This window comes from Rhinichthys klamathensis, unplaced genomic scaffold (assembly GCF_029890125.1).
Source record: "Rhinichthys klamathensis goyatoka isolate OS25496 unplaced genomic scaffold, OSU_Roscu_1.1 h1tg000234l_1, whole genome shotgun sequence".
In the NCBI taxonomy this organism is placed as follows: Eukaryota; Metazoa; Chordata; class Actinopteri; order Cypriniformes; family Leuciscidae; genus Rhinichthys; species Rhinichthys klamathensis.
Window position 1 is genome coordinate 468203 of NW_026606757.1, and position 14148 is coordinate 482350.

At 37.8% G+C, this 14148-nt stretch overlaps 1 protein-coding gene across 1 annotated transcript in view; it reads right to left on the bottom strand.

The window, feature by feature from the left end:
• Positions 1–14148, bottom strand: part of mast4 (microtubule associated serine/threonine kinase family member 4) — a 160972-nt gene that overhangs the window by 55482 nt on the left and 91342 nt on the right. The window contains exon 4 of the mRNA XM_056265469.1: positions 8584–8615. Within this exon, the coding sequence (XP_056121444.1) occupies positions 8584–8615 (32 nt within the window). The remainder of the gene's footprint in view (positions 1–8583; positions 8616–14148) is intronic.

Genomic DNA, 14148 nt, shown 5'->3' on the forward strand with positions numbered 1-14148 from the left:
TAACCAGTGAGAAAATATCCTCAACGTAACATCCCTACTGGAAACCCAAAGCACCTTGAGTGGCGGGGTTGGAAGAACGGTCCCCTGAGGACACAGAGGAGACACTGGCACTGAATAATGAGGTGTCAGGACTTTGAAGAAGTCTTCTTTGCAAGAATGACGGTCCTCAGATCCCTCAAGGTCTTCCCTCTAGAAGGCTTCCCGTTTTTTTGTGTGGGGGGCTCGGGATGCTACGCTCTCTTTTTGAAGCGTTTTATATGAGGAGCTGATTAACGGCCGGGGCTGCTCGCGGCCAGCAGCCCCCGAGACCTGAGCTCGGTGAGGGAGGTAGCGCTGGAACGCTGCCGCTTGCTTTTTAGCCTATCGGCCAGTCCCACCCCTTCATCAAGGTCTCAATGCAGGTTGCCCTGGTACATCAGCAACAGCGACATTGTATGCAGACACACACCGGCCTGACCTGTTGACCTGACATCTTAGGGGACAGATAGCCTGCAAGCGTCTGTTCCACTTTGGGCATCGACCCATACAGTGCTCTTTCAGTCCCCTTATAATATATTACTTTTCTTGTCACAGACAACAATAAATAGACTGGGACAATTCACACAGAATGCTTGCTGAAGGCACAGAATCTGACATTGTTCTCTCTCTCTCTCAGACATTTGTATCTTCACATACATCTGACAGGTCAACTGACACCAGACACAGTCATCAGGATCACTATAAAAAAAACTGCCAACTGTCATGGTTTCTAAATATAGAAAATCAAACCTCTGACCTATTACACAAACAGTCAAAACAGACACCAACACCAAATACCCGTTTAATCATATTACAGCTAGACGCTCCATGGACCATTATCATCTCGACTCCAAACGTTACTGATAAAAGTATAAAACAGTATGAAATGCATAATGAATGGGTTCAGGAGATATTTAAAAGGCTTAATGCTAGTGTCTATATGCCTTACCATGGGTCTGATCTATAATCAGGGCAGTCAGGGCTAATACTAGGGCTATCAATCAATCTTAAAATGGAATTAATTACATATTGATAAAAAAAAAGTCAAGTCAAGTCAAGTCATCTTCATTTATATAGCGCTTTTAACAATGTAGATTCAAAGCAGCTTTACAGAGATAAACATACAATTTACGGTAACAGAGATTGTTTTTAATTGCATGGATTTTTAACAATTAAATATTAACTCAATTATAGTGTTTGGTGAATACCCTTAATAAATACCTATATTTTAAGTGCTCTGAGGTGCACAAACATTTAACTACAATGGGCCAAAAAAAAATCTAACTTGACTGAGGGCCATGGAAAAAAAGTTAATGTTGCACTATATTATATTAACTATATTACATTAAATATATAGTTTGGACATCTCTGATATAAAACATTTAGAAGGAAAATATGCCCTTAAAGACTAGAAAGAAACTATGCCCTTTTAACTATACTATGAAATAGGGATGCTCAGACCAGGATTTTTGCAGCCGATAGAAGACTATAGATTTTTTGTACTCATGATTGACCGACACTGATCCCAATCATCCAAGTTTTATATGCAAGTGATATGCAAGCTCTCTGTTGACGGTCACTGTTAACCCCTTACACCCTGAAGGCATTTTTATTGATTCCATGTGATTTCAAGTGGCAAGCTAAAAAGTAATGGCAAGATCATAAAGTGCATATAGGTTTTGAACATGTTTGGAGGTTCTTGGTTAGGGGTTCTTGGTTCTTGGTTACGCGACGTAGGGGTATGCAGTGTGGGCGGTCAGAGTACCGGCAACAAGTGAGAAGGGCCGGTACGCAAGACAAAATGAGGATACACTACAGATTAAAATATAGAAGTGTGTACTGGCCCACTTCGAGCATTGGTAATATTATCTCTGTGTTTACAGACATCAGAGAATGCTGTAAGAGAAGATACAGTAACATGACGTTCAAAAGGAATGCAAGGGTTGATGGTCCTGGGTGATCACTTATCAAGCTGTGTTTATGCTTCCAAATATAATTAATACATTATTTAATAATTTGTGAGGAAACATTTTAAACCAATGGCATGTTGACAACACTTACACAAAATATAATAAATCACCAGTAAGATACCTTAAATTTCCTAACTGTTGAAGATCAAATTGAGATTTTTGGCATGGCCAAAAAATGGTCCCACTTTATATTAAGTGGCCCTAATACCTGCGAACTTACATGGTACCTAGATATGTACTTAGTATGTAACTACAGTGTAAATACACATTGGTACATAGTATTTACAACTGTAATATTTGTGTAACTACACATATGTAACAACCCACGGAAAGGTATGTGTAAGTACAAATGTGTAACAGGACATTGGTAACAACACTTTTTCCACTACAGTAAGTACACATGTGTAACAGGCATTATGTAACTACATTTTGTAACAACAATATGTATTCACACAAGTTGTTCCACTTCCACACGCAGTCTTCCATACTGTAGTTACCAGTTAAGAACACACTGAAACCATGATGATTCCTATGTGTATACCATGTATTTACTATATGACCGGCAGGACTTATGTTGAATTGCAGCTAAAGTTTTCCCTTGTGGTACCAGTGTACATCCATGATAACTCCTCAGGAACTGTCCACTTAATATAAAGTGTAAAATGGTCATAACTTACTGTGTATTATGCAAAAACCAAACCTCTGTGCAACTGTACTAGTGTACTTACATGGTAACTCCTCAGGAACTGTCCACTTAATATAAAGTGTAAAATGGTCATAACTTTCTGTGTATTATGCAAAACCCAAACCTCTGTGCAACTGTACTAACAGTGTACTTACATGGTAACTCCTCAGGAACTGTCCACTTAATATAAAGTGTAAAATGGTCATAACTTACTGTGTATTATGCAAAACCCAAACCTCTGTGCAACTATACTAACAGTGTACTTACATGGTAACTCCTCAGGAACTGTCCACTTAATATAAAGTGTAAAATGGTCATTACTTACTGTGTATTATGCAAAACCCAAACCTCTGTGCAACTGTACTAACAGTGTACTTACATGGTAACTCCTCAGGAACTGTCCACTTAATATAAAGTGTAAAATGGTCATTACTTACTGTGTATTATGCAAAACCCAACCCTGTGTAACTGTACTAACAGTGTACTTACATGGTAACTCCTCAGGAACTGTCCACTTAATATAAAGTGTAAAATGGTCATAACTTACTGTGTATTATGCAAAACCCAACCCTGTGCAACTGTACTAACAGTGTACTTACATGGTAACTCCTCAGGAACTGTCCACTTAATATAAAGTGTAATTGTTAGGGTCATTGTTGTGTACCACAGTAAATGCAAAACACAAGGTTACATAGTGGATATTAAACTCTGAAATATAAATGTGATAGTTATGCTTTGATAGATTCTGGGATATTACGGCATAGCACTTTTAAAGAATTACTCTTTATTTTAGATTTTTTTTATTTGACATTGTGGTGACCTATTTGCCTTTACAGTAAATTACAGTGTTCTGTAAACAATAAACAAGAATAGCCTACACTTTAAAACCTTAAAAATACCTTGTTTAATCGTTTAACCATTTTGTAGTATTTAGTTCATTTACCGTGAGACACAAAAAGCGTTTTCTCCAATAAAACACAACATAAATTCACAAAAAACATAAATTGTATTAGCCTGATGTAATCCAAATCTTTAGAATCCATACGTTGTTTGCAAGAAACAGATCCAAATTCAGCCCTTTATGATCTTGAATCAACTCCATTTCTCAGCAGCGACCGCAAACGTCAAATCCCGCGCTCAGGCGCGCTGGTGATGAATTCAAATAAAAAAAATGCGCCTTCAAGAAGCGTTACGACATGTTTTACGGCTGTGATGTCAAACGCTCATTGGCTCTCGCCTGCTTCGTCACAGATTGCGACATGCCGTGTTTCAGTCGGTGTAGTAGTACATTTGAAATGGAGAAGCGCGCGCGCCTTCACCATTGCCTTCACAGAGCGAACCAAAACCGGATTAACATTTTCATGGATTAATAATTTATACTCTGATCTGTACCTCATACACAACTATTATAATACTGCCAGAGAGGACTGCGGCTGCAACGCATCATCATGTGAACGACTTTTGGTACCGGTTTGTTTACATTTTCGCAATAAACAAATTATTGTGAAATTTATAACGTTACTTGTCTGTCTGTTATGTTTTTATTTTCTTCATAAGTGTAACGTTAGCCTACGTAGTTTTAAGGAATGGTTATGGGTAGGTTTAGGGGTATGAGTAGGATTAGTGGCTCAAAATATAGTTTAATGCTATTAAAACTATGAGAGGTTTGGGTTTGCTGAGATGGTCTCTGTTATGACAGTTTTACACTTTAAATTAAGTGGACAGTTCCTGAGGAGTTACCATGTAAATACACTGTTAATACAGTGTTGCACAGAGGTTTGGGTTTTGCATAAAACACAGTAAGTTATGACCGTTTTACACTTTATATTAAGTGGACAGTTCCTGAGGAGTTACCATGTTAGTACACTGTTAGTACAGTTGCACAGAGGTTTGGGTTTTGCATAATACACAGTAAGTAATGACCATTTTACACTTTATATTAAGTGGACAGTTCCTGAGGAGTTACCATGTTAGTACACTGTTAGTACAGTTGCACAGAGGTTTGGGTTTTGCATAATACACAGTAAGTTATGACCATTTTACACTTTATATTAAGTGGACAGTTCCTGAGGAGTTACCATGTAAGTACACTGTTAGTACAGTTGCACAGAGGTTTGGGTTTTGCATAATACACAGTAAGTTATGACCATTTTACACTTTATATTAAGTGGACAGTTCTTGAGGAGTTACCATGTTAGTACACTGTTAGTACAGTTGCACAGAGGTTTGGGTTTTGCATAATACACAGTAAGTTATGACAGTTTAACACATTGTATCAAGATGTTGCCTGAGGAGTGACCATGTATGTACACTGGTACCACAAGGGAAAACTTTAGCTGTAATTCAACATAAGTCCTGCCGGTCATATAGTAAATACATGGTATACACATTGGAATCATCATGGTTTCAGTGTGTTCTTAACTGGTAACTACAGTATGGAAGACTGCTTGTGGAAGTGGAACAACTTGTGTGAATACATATTGTTGTTACAAAATGTAGTTACATAATGCCTGTTACACATGTGTACTTACTTTAGTGGAAAAAGTGTTGTTACCAATGTCCTGTTACACATTTGTACTTACACATACCTTTCCGTGGGTTGTTACATATGTGTAGTTACACAAATATTACAGTTGTAAATACTATGTACCAATGTGTATTTACACTGTAGTTACATACTAAGTACATATCTAGGTACCATGTAAGTTCACAGGTATTAGGGCCACTTAATATAAAGTGGGACCCAAAAAAGATTTTCATAAAGATCCCAGTTATCTACGGAGCCCCCCTAGTCCCACTTTGTCAAAAAAAAAAATTATAACTATCTCGTGGCCTCAAGATAAGTAACTCGTGGCCTCAAGATAGTATCTCGTGGCCTCAAGATAGTAACTCGTGGCCTCAAGATAGTATCTCTATCTTGAGGCCACGAGATCTCGTGGTCTCAAGATAAGTATCTTGAGGCCACGAGATAGTATCTTGAGGCCACGAGTTACTATCTTGAGGCCACGAGATACTATCTTGAGGCCACGAGTTACTATCTTGAGGCCACGAGTTACTATCTTGAGGCCACGAGTTACTATCTTGAGGCCACGAGTTACTATCTTGAGGCCACGAGTTACTTATCTTGAGGCCACGAGATACTATCTTGAGGCCACGAGTTACTATCTTGAGGCCACGAGTTACTTATCTTGAGGCCACGAGATACTATCTTGAGGCCACGAGTTACTTATCTTGAGGCCACGAGATACTATCTTGAGGCCACGAGTTACTTATCTTGAGGCCACGAGTTACTATCTTGAGGCCACGAGTTACTATCTTGAGCCCACGAGTTACTATCTTGAGGCCACGAGTTACTATCTTGAGGCCACAAGATACTATCTTGAGGCCACGAGTTACTTATCTTGAGGCCACGAGTTACTATCTTGAGGCCACGAGTTACTATCTTGAGCCCACGAGTTACTATCTTGAGGCCACGAGTTACTATCTTGAGGCCACGAGTTACTATCTTGAGGCCACGAGATAGTATCTTGAGGCCACGAGATAGTATCTTGAGGCCACGAGTTACTTATCTTGAGGCCACGAGATAGTTATAATAATTTTTTTTTTACAAAGTGGGACTAGGGGGGCTCCGTAGTTATCTCACATGTACCACCTCAAAAGTTTCAAAAGACATTGCAACGATTTCCCAAGCTGCTCATATACCAAAGCCTCAATCAAATGCTCAAATAATCTATCACATTTGTGTTAATCCAATTTCTATTTTTTTACGTTTAGATATTTTTGTTTCTCCAAAAAAAAGTTCTAAGAAAGTTTAGTAGAAACATCACAGACAAATTTGATTATCTAGAAAATGCTGACAAATACAGATTTTTTTTAAAATAATATGTAGGAGCTTTGAAATTATTATAAATGTTTTTAATTTAACAGTTAAACCCATGTGAACAGCTAAATGATGGACAGTAGGCAGGTAATAAATGGCGGAGATTCAATCTTATAATTACTATAAACACATAATTATTACAATCTTACATTATTATAAAACTTCTTGTGTTTGAAACTCCAAAACAATGGCTGGGATGTAGATTTATTTGTGAACTGTCAGTAATAAAGGTTTGTTCTGTTACCCAAGACTTCCTCAGATCATAACAGTTTGTTACAACACTTATTGATGGATCAATTCCCAGATAAAATCTAAGCCAGGCATCATCCACAGGAAGTGAAGGTTTCATTAATCAATGTAAGGGATGAGAATACATTCTATAAAGAGACTTGAGTAAACAAGGCTTTAGAACACAATATAAAACCCTTCAAAAATGAAAAATTTTGAGTCAATTTTGCCTTTGAGTCATTCCAAAACTGTATGACTTTATTTCTTCTGTGGAACAATGTAGATTTTTTTTTAAATGTTTTTTTGTCAATTCAATGAAAGTCTAAAACAACAATGGATCCCACTGACTTTTATTACATGAACAAAATATTCTATTGACATCAGAATATCTTCTTTTCTGTTCCAAATAAGAAGAAACTAATCATAAGCTCTAGAATGACATGAGTAAATGACATATAGATGACCATTTTTTGAGGGCCAGATGCAGATGACAGTTAAAGATTTAACTTTTAAAAATTCTGGTCACCGTCCAATTTCAAGACTAGGTGAAATGGAAGAAAGCTGTGTGATGGTCTATGCAAGAGATTGCCTGGAAGCCTTGAACTCAAACAAAACTCATTGGTATCTGCAGGTATGCCATTATCCAACATCTAGAAGTTTTGGCATGCATTCAATCATTTTAATCATTATTACAAATTATCTTTTTGCCTTTAAAGAAATAGTTCACTCAGAAAGGAAAATGTCCTAAATATTTACTCACCCCAGGTCCTGCAAGACGTATATGACTTTCTTTGCTCAGCTGAAGAGAAATTAAGGTTTTGGAAGAAAGCATTCTCTCTCCATCTAACATCTTTTGAACGCACTTCACAAAGCTGAACCAAGGCAAGCATTTGTAGTTAAGAAAATATATATTTTTTATTTTATTCTGAAAATGACTGATCTTTCGCTAAAGAAGAGTCTTATTTGTCGACTGGGGTCATGTGGAGCCCTTTGAAGCTGTCTAAATATGGATTTTGGACCGTCAAAAATGGTCTACATTGGAAAATCCTGGAATTGTCTCCTCTACAACCTTAATTTTCTCTTTGGATGAGGAAAGAAAGTCATATATATCTTGCCTTGGGGTGAGTAAATAATCAGGACATTTTTATTTTTGGGTGAACTATTCCTTTCATAAAAAGACAGTAGATCAGTAACAGAACACAAAAGAGGAGGATTCAAACCTGGGTATTGTTGGGTGCATAACGTTATAGCATTAACCGCCAGGTAACAACTGCATGATTTCTAAACAAGGTTTTATTTCACATTATTTATATGCAAATGAGCAAGTCCAAAAATAAATATTTAAATAAATAAATAAATCCATACATACATACATATACATATTAATGCAAGCCATGCTTTAAAAAAAGCTAATCTTTCTTATGTGGATGAAGACAACAGAAAAATTGTTTACTCATCAACTTGCATATAGAACCTCGACATGGGAAGTAATTGGGAGGGTGATTTACATAAAACTGAAATTTAGCTAACTAGGCACTTTTTAAATTTCGTCTCTCAAAGTCTTCAAGGCAGGAAAATAAACAGCAAAAAGAAGAAGAAACTAATATGGCCAAAAGAATGAGATGCATTTATTCTTATAATAATAAAATCTGGTTCACTGTTTAAAAGTGTGTCTACCCTGACTACGGTCTGTAGAGGATGCAAATCTTGAAATGTTTTGCTGTTGATGTAGGTTTATATCTAAACTCTCTTGTGTATTGGGTGACTATTAAATTAAAGACAATCAAAGTAGGTTTACTCACACACTTCCTCGTCTGGGAAGGCTGAGCTCTTTCTGTAAGAAAGCACAAAGAAAGAACAACGTTAATTTCCACGACAGAATAAAAAAAATGTAAAGAAACATTTCATGCTTAATGGTAATGTGTTTTTAATGTTAAAATCATTTCTTCTGTCCCTGTTGGATGTGCCCCTTGGGCACCATGACAGCCAATTATGAGCAGTCTTTGCTTAGTCATTCATCGTCAGTGGATGCTAACAGGTGTCCCAGATTTCAACAGTAACCCCCAGTGGTGCTAGTGGTGACCCAGTTTTCAATCTCTCCAGATCCATTCAGTTCTAAAGAAAACATGAATATTTAACCTCTACCATTCACGCAGCCCTATGTGACAACACAAACATTTGGATTAGTTCTGAATACACATTCAAAGGTTTGATGTCAGTAAGGTAAAGTTGGGGTTCCTGAAAGATGTCGCTTATGCTCAACAAGGCTGCATTTATTTGATCAAAATTACAGAAAAAAAGTGTCAGAAAAAAATTGTGAGACATGATTACAATTTAAAATAACTATTTGAATATATATATATATATATATATATATATATATAAATATATATATATATATATATTCCAGTGATGGCAAATCTGATTAAACTTAAGCAGCTTTTACTCCAGTGTTACATGCACTTTCAGAAATAATTCTAATATGCTGATTTGGTGCTCAGGAAATGTACTATTTACTACAGTTGTGCTGCTTAATATTTTTGTGGAAATGGTACATTATTTTCCAGGATATTTTGATGAATAGAAAGTTAAAAAGAACAATATTTAGTTGAAATAGTAATCTTTTGTAGCATTTTATAAAGTATTTTACTGTCTCTTTTGATAAGTTTAATGCGTCCTTTCTTTAAAAAAATTCTGACCACAAACTTTTGAGCAGTAGTGGATATCTGATCAAAACAGGAATGAATTTGGACTATTTTACTGTGGAAACATAAACTTGCTGAGTCATAGCAGCAGATACATTAAAATAAATAATCAATTTTAGATTACGTGTTTATTCCTTCAAACCTCAAGTGAAGTTATAAAATAACTTTCGACCTTTTTTGCCCAAAAATATATTCCTAAACCAAATCAGCAAATCAGCAAATCTGTAATGATGGTTAAACTGGTGTAAATTAATACAATTTACAACAATTCAATTTAATTATCTGTAGATGCAGAAGTTGTCACTATTCAGTAAGCACATGCAATAGTCACAGGAGGCCACAAGAGGGCATTTGAGCTGATACATTAATAGATCCAATTTGAGACCTTTGACTTTTATAGGAGGGATGAATGAAGACCTAAAGTATTATGGTATTCTGGGCTCTAATATATTCTAATATATGTATAATTACATACATATACCCTGTGATATTACCATTACAGGGTAATGAATTCAATAAAAAAAGGTCTACACGTTTGTATATTAAAATAAAAGAGAAAACGAAAAGACAGTAGTTACAGTCACAACATTAACACAAAAGTGTCTTGTGAGTAAATCCAGTAACTTTCATACAGTGATTATAATTATATTTTTAATCAGTAATTTGTAATTTATACTGAAATACATTTTTAACATCTTCAATGCATCACTCTCATTAACAGAAAACGATTAAGTGTTCAACTTCAAATGCATATAATTGAGCTGGACCACAGTTTCCAAAAAAAGGATGTCACATTTCAAGCAGCAGCTAGTTCCGAACTTCTGATGTGCGACTGTGACTTCAAGCTCTGCCGGATGGTGCAACGGCACCCTAAGATACCGTACCCTCACGCTATTCAAAAATAATGAATGAAAAGCAGCGCTGGAGCTGCTGCAGAGCACAGCAGGGAACAGCAGTGAAATGGTGCGACTCTAGCAGGGTTTAACCATGAATTCAACGCTGGGCAGGCTCACCCACGGCTGAACATGAATATATGCATTACTATTCACTCTCAAAGCTACTAGGAGAGATGTGCCTGTGGAAAGTCGAGAATGATTGAATTATATTTCCATCGTTTCAATGGAGTGCAAAAAAAAAAAAAAAAGGCATGGGGGAAAGTTAAAGCAGTTTGTATTCTGAACATTGTGGAAAAGATCCATACTGCATAAGATGCATAGAAAGATTTTATTGAGAAACAGCAATCCAGTTCAAACCGCAAATTTTAAAATGTCAAAAAGCCAAATTGAAAAATCAGTACCAATTAAATAATCATAATTTACTGAATTCATTGGCTGAATTTAGGAGAATGTTGTTTTGGGAATACCATAACAGGATGAAACACACCAATTGCCCTATGTACGCGGTACAAGAATGCATGATGTTTTTGCAAGAAATGCAGGTTAGATTATGTGTAAGTATTAGGGCTTGGGGATGCATGTCAAATATTTACATTATACTTGGTATTTTAAGATGCTTCCTATACATATTTAAATATTAATTCATATATTTTATTAATATTTGATTTTATTGTACCTTTTATTTAGACATTTTTAAATTATACACTGATGTTAAAGATTTGGGGGTTGGTAAGATTTGTTTATGTTTTCGATTAATTGTATTTGTTTTAGTCTCTTATGATAACCAAGGCTGCATTTATTTAATTGAACATGCAGTAAAACAATATTATTGTGAAATCTTATTATAGTTTAAAATAACGGTTTTCTATTTTAATACATTTTAAAATGTCATTTTTTCCTCTGATGGAAAAGCTGACTTTTAAGTAGAAATTACTTCAGTGTGACATGATCCTTCAGAAAACATTCTAATACGCTGATTTGGTTCACCAGAAACATTTATTATCAAATGTTAAAAACTGTAGTGCTACTCAATTTTGTAGGAACCCGTAATATAATTTAAAGATTCTTCGATGAACAAAGTTCAAAAGAATAGCATTTATTTTTATCTAGTTCTGTGAACGCTTCTTATATCTACTAGGGGTGTAACGGTTCTCGATAAAAAATAGAACCGTACCGTTCACCACCCAAGGTTCGGTTCGCACTTGCACCGCGGTTAATCACAAATCTGACGACGCATCTATAAAATGGCTTTTTTTTAAGTGCATAAAACAAGACCATACAAAGTTCCGAAATCACCCCCTACACCAAGCTATTTATCGCTGTATGACTGTTAACTCTCTTCAACAACATCGTGAGTCACCAAAGAATGACAGAATGCTATAGGGCACAAATGTCTTAAAGGAACACTCCGACTTTTTGGGACTTTAGCCTATTCACCTTATCCCCCAGAGTTAGATAAGTCCATACATACCTTTTTCATCTCCGTGCGTGCTATAAGTCTGTTTGACGCACCCACCGCTAGCCTAGCTTAGCACAAAGACTGGATGTAAATGGTTGCAGCTAGCATACTAATCCAAATAAGTGACAAAATAACGCAAACATTTTCCTATTTACATGTTGTGATTTGTATAGTCTCAGAGTGTACAAAAAACTATATTCTCTGAAGGCGAAGCACTGCTACTTGGGCGGAGTGATAACCGCAGAACCTGAGACGCGCTCTCTGCTCCTCACCACGGCGCGTCTCATGTGCTGCGGTTATCACTCCGCCCAAGTAGCAGTGCTTCGCCTTCAGAGAATATAGTTCCCAGTATTTATACGGTTAAAATATGTCTGTGTCTCATGTGACTTTGTTTTTTGTACACTCTGAGACTATACAAATCACAACATGTAAATAGGAAAATGTTTGCGTTATTTTGTCACTTGTTTGGATTAGTATGCTAGCTGCAACCATTTACATCCAGTCTTTGTGCTAAGCTAGGCTAGCGGCGGGTGCGTCAAACAGACTTATAGCACGCACGGAGATGAAAAAGGTATGTATGGACTTATCTAACTCTGGGGGATAAGGTGAATAGGCTAAAGTCCCAAAAACTCGGAGTGTTCCTTTAAGCAAATGTTACTCAACTCTTTTTACAAAACACATTGAGCGCATCGTAAATTACAGTCTCTGACGATATCAAGCATTCTGGCACGATACAATCCCTCGCACAACATCCGCTATAGCACGGCCAAGTTGGACGCATTCCAGCCGTGGGTGCGCCAGTGCGATATTTTTTAAATGTCGTTTGGCTGCATGAGCTGGGCTATATAGCTCGGCGCTCAACACCATTGTCTCAAACTTTCTTCTTCCTCCCTTGGGCAGGGCCCATGCAAAAGCTGGCCTGAACAGGCCTGACTGTTCTTTCTGTGGAGAAATGAGAGTCAGGACCCTTCGGGATAGGTTGCGGCCCACTAAAGCCCATCTGCAACTTGGTGTAGGGCTGCACGATTAATCACAATTAACATGAAATCGCGCTTAAATCGAGTTGGCTTACACGATTATGAAATCACAAAGGCTGTGTGACTATTTTTTATGCGCAGCTTGTCATTGATTAACGGCTCTGTAAACACTGCTCCATCTGAAAGCACTGCAAGTTCGAGTCACTTATAACGTGCATTTGAAAAAGCAACATGCGTCAAACATCTTTACAAAGATGAGATGCATTTATAAACCGCTTGTCTAACAAAAGACAACATTTAATAACATGCTTTCACTCCAAACTCACTTAATAATGACAGTTGAGCATCCTTCTGTGGCTTCTTACACAGAATAAGGTAGTCGTGTGTTTATTAGTCATGTTTAATCAAAGCAATCAATCTTCACTCCCCGAGGAGTGAAGTCAATCTTCAATCTTCTGTTTATTCAGCTACAGCGATAGTATGAACCCACAGGGATTTCCTGGAATGACGTGTGTTGTCTACTTCTGCGGGTCATATTTGGAGTTTCTGCATGAGAGCGCCCTCTGGCTTTCAGATGGAGCAGCATTTGCGCATAAAGTAATTGCAGCCTTTGCCAAATGGCGTGCAGTTCTCTTACGAGAGTACTTTTATGTTGCGTAAGCTTACGCTACGGGAAAACCTCTTTTCTCGAGAATACTGAAGCCAAAAATTATCCTTATAATTTGCATTAATTTAAAACGCATTTGCTGCAGTGAAGAGACCTAGGCAAGGCAGCTCGCGCGCCTATTGGCTGCTCTGCGGCAACTGCTGCAACCTATCGAGGGACTGCTCGTGACGTAAGCACCAATGAGGGCGCGAATGGATGCTCCTTGATTTTCATCTCTTCAGTGAAGCCTTCGCATCGCTGGATCTCGGAGAAGTAGTCTGCGCCGTCGAACAGCCTTTTTCCTGCTGTGCTATCCGGCGCCCATATCCTTTCTTCTTGTGTGTTCGCCGCTGCGACACTCACGTTTTTCTCTGACTAAAAGAGCCGAGGCGTTGTTACAAATGCCTCGCATTTCCTGCTGCTCGTGCAGAGCCCCTCTCGCCAACGGGGACCGCCATATCCTGTGCCCTTCCTGCTTGGGCCCAGACCACGTGGACCACGCGCTGTCCAATGGCAGATGTCCCGAGTGCGACACCATGGCCTTGTCGACCCTGCGGGCTCGACTGGCCATCTTCAACGTGGATTCCGCGCCTCCGCCTCCCTATTCTGCGCTGCGCCGTAAGAAGCGCCGCCCTCAGAGGCCGCCTGAGGAGGTTCCAGTGGACGAATGCACGCCGGCGGGAT